General features: G+C 71.2%; 2 protein-coding genes across 2 annotated transcripts; one reads left to right on the top strand and one right to left on the bottom strand.

Annotated features, from left to right (window-relative positions):
* Positions 1-684: 684 nt before the first annotated feature.
* LOC309676118 (gonadotropin-releasing hormone II receptor-like) lies at positions 685-2,959 on the top strand (the record flags this gene model as incomplete). The annotated part of the gene is made up of 4 exons (XM_082488599.1): positions 685-727; positions 1,146-1,699; positions 2,127-2,331; positions 2,523-2,959. 4 exons carry the CDS (start codon positions 685-687, stop codon positions 2,957-2,959), a joined length of 1,239 nt encoding a protein of 412 aa, XP_082344725.1.
* A 2,242-nt stretch (positions 2,960-5,201) lies between these two features.
* Positions 5,202-7,141, bottom strand: TMED3 (transmembrane p24 trafficking protein 3). The gene is made up of 3 exons (XM_082488710.1): positions 6,929-7,141; positions 6,149-6,397; positions 5,202-5,555 (listed from the first exon to the last, which is right to left on the bottom strand). The coding sequence occupies exons 1-3, from the start codon at positions 7,121-7,123 to the stop codon at positions 5,319-5,321; spliced, it is 681 nt and encodes a 226-aa protein (XP_082344836.1). The 5' UTR covers positions 7,124-7,141; the 3' UTR covers positions 5,202-5,318.
* Between the last annotated feature and the right edge of the window lie 302 nt (positions 7,142-7,443).

Below are 7,443 nucleotides of genomic sequence, written 5' to 3'. Positions count from 1 at the left end.
AGGCCTGGGGGGCTGGGGCAGGTCCTTCTCCCCGGCTGGGGCATGCTCAGGCTGGGGGGGTCCCTCCCATGGGGGGGGTCTCTCCCACGTCTGCGGGGCATCTCCCCCTGCCCAGCCCCTCGCCCAGCTCCCCGGCTCTACTGCCCTGGGCACCCCCTGCCCTGCCCCGGGTGGGGGCTCACCCCGGTGGGTTTCCCGAGCAGGGGCCGCACCAGCCCCGCACCCTTGGGATGGGGTTTGGGGTGAGCCAGTGCCACGGGAGAGGGCAGAGGGGGACAGAGCTGCCTGCCATGGGTGGGGGGCAGAGGGTCTCGGGGCAGAGCTGTGTGTGCACATGTACATGCACGTGTGTATCTGTGCATGCATCAACGGGAGCGTGCATCCCAGTCGCCGTGTGTGTGTGTGAGCACTGCGCATGTTACGTGTCGGTGTGGGGGTGTGGGGGTGGCGCGGGGCGAAGGACCAAGCTGCTCCACGCGGGCTGGCTACGTCAAGGAGCAACCCGAGCCACCAAGGGCATCCCACCGTGTGGCACGGAGGTGGCCACAGGCACCAGCGCGACAGCAATACCTGCCCCGCTCCCCGTCTTTCCCTGGCCCCCGCCGGCTCGCTGCCACTGGGCACGGCTCGGATGCAGGAGCCCTCGGCACGGAGACCCGGCAGCGTGTGAGCAGCAGCCCTGGCATGGCCCGGCTGGGCAGTGCTGGGCAGGACGCCCTGGCCGGAGGTGAGGCAGGAGGGGGAGCAGGGTGCCAGGTCCCCTGGGGGTCCCGGCGCTGGGCTGGGAGGGTCTTCGTCCCCACACGGGACCTCGAGGGATGCTCCGAGGTGGGGCACGGGCGGGCAGCAGGAATGGCCTGGGGGAGGTGGTGGGTTGGGGTCTGCTGGGACTGCCTCCCTCCTGCCCTGCTTGGTGCCAAAGACCCTAGTAGCCCTATGGGGGGGGTGGGGGGGGCTCTGCATGCTGCTGGGGGCTCTGGAGGAGCAGCGGGGATGCAGAGACGGGAACGCAGCGAGGTGGGGAAGGGGTCGTGGTGCAGGCCCGGGGCAGGGAGCGGGGCTCCGGGGAACGGGACCTCCTATGCTCAGCGTGACCTGTCCCCCCCGGAGCCCCCACTCCAGGGCCCATCTGCCTGTTGTGGCAGGAAGGGGCCGTCCGGACCCAGACCCTGCAGCGGGGAACGCCAGTGCAGACCCCTCCGGCAGCCCGTCCCCCCCCGAGCGGGGCTGCGCCTGGAGCCCCCAGGCTGAGGGCGGCGAGGAGCCCCTGCAGCTGCCCACCTTCTCCCCCGCCGCCCAGGCCCGCGTGGCCATCACCTTCGTCCTCTTCGCCCTCTCCGCCGGCTGCAACCTGGCGGTGCTGCGGGCGGCGGGGGGCCGGCGGGGCGGCCGGCGCTCCCACATCCGTCTGCTGCTGCTGCACCTGGCCGCTGCCGACCTGCTGGTGACGGTGGCGGTGATGCCGCTGGATGCCATCTGGAACATCACGCTGCAGTGGCGGGCGGGCGACCTGGCCTGCCGCCTCCTCATGTACCTCCGGCTGCTGGCCATGTACGCCTCTGCCTTCGTCACCGTCGTCATCAGCCTGGACCGGCAGGCCGCCATCCTGCACCCGCTGGCCATCGCCCGTGCCCGGAGGAGGAACCGCATCATGCTCTACGTCGCCTGGCTCCTCAGTGCCGGGCTCTCGGTGCCGCAGGTACCCGTCCCCAGGGCTCCTCTCCAGCCCCGTGCCCCACGGCAGATGCCCACCCGGCCCCTGTGCCAGGTCCCGGGTGCCCGGCTGCTCCGGCTGGGATTGCTCCCCGGGCTGGTGCTGCCACGAGCCCTGTGGGATGGGGATGGAGAGGGCTTGGCGGAGAGGCAACCAAGCCGGGCAGCACAGAAGGGGCAGTGGCAGCGTGCCCCCTCCACCCCGCTCTGCCCCCCTCCCCGCTGTGTGCCCCGGACCCCCGGGGAGCAGAGCTGGCGCAGGGGCGACTGCGGGTCCCACTCCCGCGGGCAGCATCTGACCCTGTGGGTCTGGTGGTCCCTGGCTCGGGACCTGCCTTGGGGAGGCGCGGGGCCCCCCATCACCCCGCGGTCCTGGGGAGGGGGCCGCCGTCCCACCTCTGCTCTGTCTCCAGCTGTTCCTCTTCCGCACGGTCACCCTCCGCCCCCCGCACAACTTCACCCAGTGCACCACGCGGGGCAGCTTCCCCCAGCCCTGGCACGAGACGCTCTACAACATGCTGGGCTTCGCCTGCCTCTTCCTGCTGCCGCTGCTCATCATGGTCTGCTGCTACGCACGCATCCTGCTGGAGATCTCCCGGCGCATGGGCTCCAGCCTCTGTGAGTGCCCGGGCACCGCGCTGCCATGTCCCCATGCCCGGGGGGCTTTGCAGGGACCCTGCGATGGAGGGAGCTGAGGGCGGCCCTGGCTGGGGCTGTGCGGGGACCCCCCAGCCCTCCTGCAGGGCATGGGGTCCCTGTCCCAGCCAGGCCGCTAAGCATCCCCCGTTCATGGACTGTGTCCCCCACAGTCTCCTCCCGGGACGTGTCGCTGCGGTGCTCCAGGAACAACATCCCGCGGGCACGGCTGCGCATGTTGAAGATGAGCCTGGTCATCGTCTCCTCCTTCATCCTCTGCTGGACCCCTTACTATCTGCTGGGGCTGTGGTACTGGTTCTGCCCACGGGCCATGGAGAAGAGGGTCTCACCGGCCCTCACCCACATCCTCTTCATCTTCGGCCTCTTCAACGCCTGCCTGGACCCCATCACCTACGGGCTCTTCACCATCCCCCTCCAGAGGGGCTGGGGCTGCCCCTGCGGGCACGGCGCTGAGCCCCAGCCGCCCTCCCCGGCCACCGGCTCCTTCCACTGCTCGGCCTCCTCCCTGCCGCCCAAGCGGGGCGTCCCGGGGGCGCGGGGGCAGCGGGTGCTCACCGGGGCCGACTCCTGCCAGAGCAGCTCCCTGTGAGCCGGGCACAGCCCTGTGCCCTGGGGGATGCCCCGGGGTGCTCAGTGGGCAGCAAGGCTGCGGGCGTGAGGGGACCGGGGGCAGGACGGGCTTGGTGGGGACCAGCTCACTGCCACTCTTCACATGCCCCAAAGTGCTGCTGCGGGGCTGGCGTGGGTGCCCTCCGGTCCCCTCTCCCCTCTCCGTGCCTGCCAACCCCCGCACAGGCGTGGGAGCAGAGCCCAGCACAGCAATAAAGCGTCTCGCAGCCACCTCCTGTCCTGCCTGTGTCCCCGGCCGTGAGCTGGGCTGGGGTCCCCGGAGCCAGGGCTGCTGGGGACAGGCTGGGTGGGAGCCGAGCCGGCAGCAGTGTCAGGGCGCCGTGCCGCCGGCAGTGGCCTTGCACCCGCCACTGGCAGCTCGGCGCGAAACGGGAGCTCTCAGCTCCCGACGAAGGTCATTGCGAGGCACGGGGAGACGGCTGCTCCCGGCTGCGTGGCAACTGCCCCAAGGCCAGCGCTGCCGCGGGAGCTGGCGCATCGGCGGTGCCGGGAGAGGCTGGGGAGGTGGGGAGGGGGCTGCGGGTGCCTGGACCCCTCGCTCCCACCCCGCGCCCCAGTGCAGCCAGTCTGAGCCCTCCCCGCGGCACCAGGAGCAATGCCAGGAGTAGAGGGGCGGCTCACGGGAACTGCGCTGGCAGCCCCCCGGCCACGGGGAAGGGTTACCGGCGGTGCTGGGGTTTGCTGGAGCCACGACTGAAGCAAGGGGCCGACTCCAGACAGCCCTGAGCTTTGCTGTGGTGGGGCGCTGGTCCCTCGCCCCCTTCAGTCCCAGACTTAGGGATTTGCCCGTAGCCCCGGGAAAACCCCCACTGACAGCGTGGCATGCTTGAGCTTGCCACATTGGCGAGGGGACCACCGGGAGAGCTGCTCCTGCCACTGGTGTCTCCCTGGCTCTGGCATCGGGTCCGGTGCTGGCGGCACGCGTAGCCGGTGCGTGGCAGGGCTGCGGGCAGGCAGCAGGGGAGGGCTGCGGTAACCGGCTGCACCAAATCACCTCCTCTCGACAGGGGTCTGCCGAGGGCCGGGGGGGAAACCGGCGTCACCCACCGAGCCGGTCTGCAGAGCGCTGGGGGCCGAGTGCCCGATGAGGCAGGGACAGGCAGGGGCAGGCAGGGACAGGCAGGGGCAGCCCATGCAGCAGCCCACGGCTGTGGCCACACCGGGTGGTCCATCCCAGAGTGGTGCCCGACGACGGCAGCGCCAACCACGGGCGCAGGGGTTTATTGCGAAGTGGCAAAGTAAAAGGCCGGCGGTGTTGCTGCGGCTCTGGGGGAGCGACCCTGCGCCCGCTCGAGGGCTGGCGGCGGCAGCCGGGGCTCTGGCCTCCCTGGGGGTCTCGTACGGGGTGCTCTCCCTGGGGCTCTCGGAGGGGTGTCTCTGTTTTGGGGGGCTCCGGGCTGCAGTCCCAGGGGCGCGGGGGGTCCCTGCTGCTGCTGGGGTGGGGACGGGGCTTCCTCAGCACGGGTTGAGCAGAGCTGCGCCCGCTCCCACTGGGCACGGTGGGATGCCCTAGGCACGGACTCGTGCCAGCGTGGAACTGCCATCTTGCACGGGGCCTACCGCTCGCTCCCGCGGCAGAGAAGCGCCTGGGAAACGCTTCCCGGTGAGGATGGGGCCTTGCAAAGCAAAGGAAATCTCCAAGCAAAAAGCCCTTACTGAAACCTTGCCTCCATTTTCGAGCCAGTGGCTCCTGGGACGCTGCTGCCGGCTTTGGCCCTGCCGCGGGGAGCGCCCTGCCGGCCCCGGGGGGAAAAGGGGGGCTGTGCCCACCCCTCCTCTGCCCGCAGGCACAGAGCCTGCAGGGCGGCTCTCCTCCGGCTAACAGCGTTTGGCTGGGTGCCGGGGCGCTGGGGAGGCGGGCGCTGCGTGGGTCAGCGCTGCCCCGTCCCCTCGCTCCCCTCGGCAGCCCAGGCAGAGCTCCCTGCCCCGCTGGGCGCCGGGCTGTGCCGTGCAGTCACGTCAGGCTCCAAAGGTACACCGGGCATCCGGCACGGGGCCGGAGCGTGGCTGCCAAACCCCAGCGCAGAGAGCCACTTCCCGGGGGAGGTGGCGAGCGGGGAGGGACCGGCCGGGTGAGGGGCCGGGGCCGCGAGGCAGGAGAAGGCAACGCGGGAGGCGACGCTGGGGTTATTGGCCGGGGGACGCCCATGCTTTGGTTGACCATTTTTCACTTGGCTCAGCAGTGCCACATCATCCCCCGCTCCCCTCCAGCCGCCTCCGCACGGCAGCGCCTCGTCAAAAACAGAGGTAAAGCGTGACCCAGGAGACGCTGCCCGCCCGCCTTCCCCCCGCAGTCCGGGCACAGGACGGCTGCGGCTCTAGGTGCCGGCCCCGCCGCTGCCGGGTCTCTTCTCGGTGAAGAAGCTTTTGAGCAGCATCACTTGCCCAATGCTGACCACAAAGAGGATGAGGGTTTCCCCGACCGACCAGTATGAGACCCGGCCGTTGAGGTCTTCGGCTCTGCTCCGGTCCTGCGCTTCCCGCAGGCGGTAGTGAGTCTGGGAGTCAATCACCGTGTTCAGAGCCTCGTGGATGGTGACGCAGGCCGACTCCATCTGGGAAGACAAGCACGCCCCATCGCTGCTGACGCAGCACAGCTCGGGCCCGCTGCTCGCGGCCGAGGGTGCCGAGGGCTGTGCTGGGGCACCTGAGAGCAGGACAGCAGCGCCCTGTGCTGCTGCGTCTCTGCCACCCCGACCCGAGAGCGGTTCTGCTCAAAGGGGCAACGCTGGAGCCCGGCTGGTGGGGAGAGCCTGCTGTGAGCCCCGGGGCACAACCGAGAGCCCAGCTCAGGCGCTGGGGCCAAGGGCAGGGTCTGGGTCCCAGCCCGGGGCGCAGCCATCCCCGCGGGCACACGCCAAGCGATGGAAAAGCTTTGCCGCTCTTCCCTTGTGTGGGATGGAAACGGGGTGCTCATGCCAAGGGAGGTTCAGACCCAGAGCAGCCCCCCCGTCCCTCTCCGCCCGCCCCGCCGGGAAGAGGAGGTGGCCTGCGCACGGCGGGGCGGTTGGCTGGCGGTTGGCACTTCTGCATTTGGCAGAGGGGAAGGTGGGTGAGCCCCCAACCGCCGTCCTGTGGGGCCGTTTGGCCGCAAGCGGGAGCTGCGGCAGGACCTTCCTCCCTCCCGCGGCAGCGTGCAGTGACCCACCTGTGTCAGGGCGGTGACGCGGTTGCTCATGTCGGGCAGGATCGGGGGCTCGTCGCCCACCTGGAAGTCGAAGTAGACGGTTTTGTGGGAGAAGGTGGAGAACTCGTTGCTGAAGCAGAAGGTGTAGACGCCCCCGACTTCGGTGCGGTGCGGGAAGCTGTCATACTGCTTCTTGGTCTCCTTGTAGATCGTCCTGCCATTGGGGTCCTCCACGTAGCAGTCCACGTCGTAGTGTCCCCCGGTGATGACCTGCACACGGAGACGCAGGTGGCACCTGCCAAACTACGTGGCACCCTCCCGCCTCTGCCCGGCCCCACGCCTGTGTGCACGGCCGTGCCCGCAGCGAGTGGGCACCGTGCCCATGGCTGCCCGCCACGGGACAGGGGCCCGGGCTGGGGGAGCCCCAGGGGAAGCTGTGCCCCACGGTGCCCGGAGCTCAGGTGGAGCACCCGGAGCTCAGGTGGAGCGCCTGGAGAGGGGGACAGCCCTGATGGCTGGGTCAGGGGCGGCTGCTGTGGGCACATCCCAGTACCGTCTCTGAGGCGGGCACGGGGTGAGGGCTGGGAATGTCTCCCGGTACAGCACGGGGGGGAGATGGGGGGCACAGGGGAGAGGTGCGGCCGTGGTCCTGCCTGGGGCTCTGCGGAGCATGGCAGGGGCACCGGTGGGGGGATGCAGGCAGGGGCACGGGGCCAGGGGGGGACGGGCAGGGGCATGGATGGGGGTAGGGGCAGGGGGCGAGGGGCACGAGCAGGGGGAGCGGAGGGGGCAGGGCAGTACCTGGTAGTCCAGCGTGAACTTGAGGCCGCGCTCCAGCTCCTGGTGGAAGCACTGCTTGTCGCTGTCGGGCAGCTCGAAGGTCAGCTCGGTGCCGCCGGACCGCGGCGCGCACAGCACCACCGCCAGCACCAGCGCCCGCAGCCCGGGCCCGCTCCGCATCCTGCCCCGCATCCCGCCCCGCATCCCGCTCCGCATCCCGCCCCGCAGCCCGCCGCTCCCGCTCCCGCTCCCGCCCCGCCCCGCCTGACGTGGCGCCCTCCCGGCACCGGCACCGGCGGCGCTTCCGCTGGGGGCGGCCCCGGGCGCGGCGCCTCCTCCCGGCGGCGGGGCCGGACCCCCCCGGGGCGGCGGGAGCCGGGGGGAACCCCGCGCGGCGGCGCGAGCCCCGCGCTGAGCTCCGCAGTGAGGCAGCGCCGACGGAGAAACGCCATCCTGGTCCCTGACGTCACCCCCGACACCTGCCTGCGCGCGCGCAGCCAAATAAACCCATTAAGAGAGTCGCGCAGAGGAGCGCT

This window comes from Vanellus vanellus (genome assembly GCF_965231255.1).
Source record: "Vanellus vanellus genome assembly, chromosome: 11".
Classification (NCBI taxonomy): Eukaryota; Metazoa; Chordata; class Aves; order Charadriiformes; family Charadriidae; genus Vanellus; species Vanellus vanellus.
The sequence above is the reverse complement of the archived record's forward strand: the minus strand, read 5'-3'. Positions and strand labels throughout refer to the sequence as shown.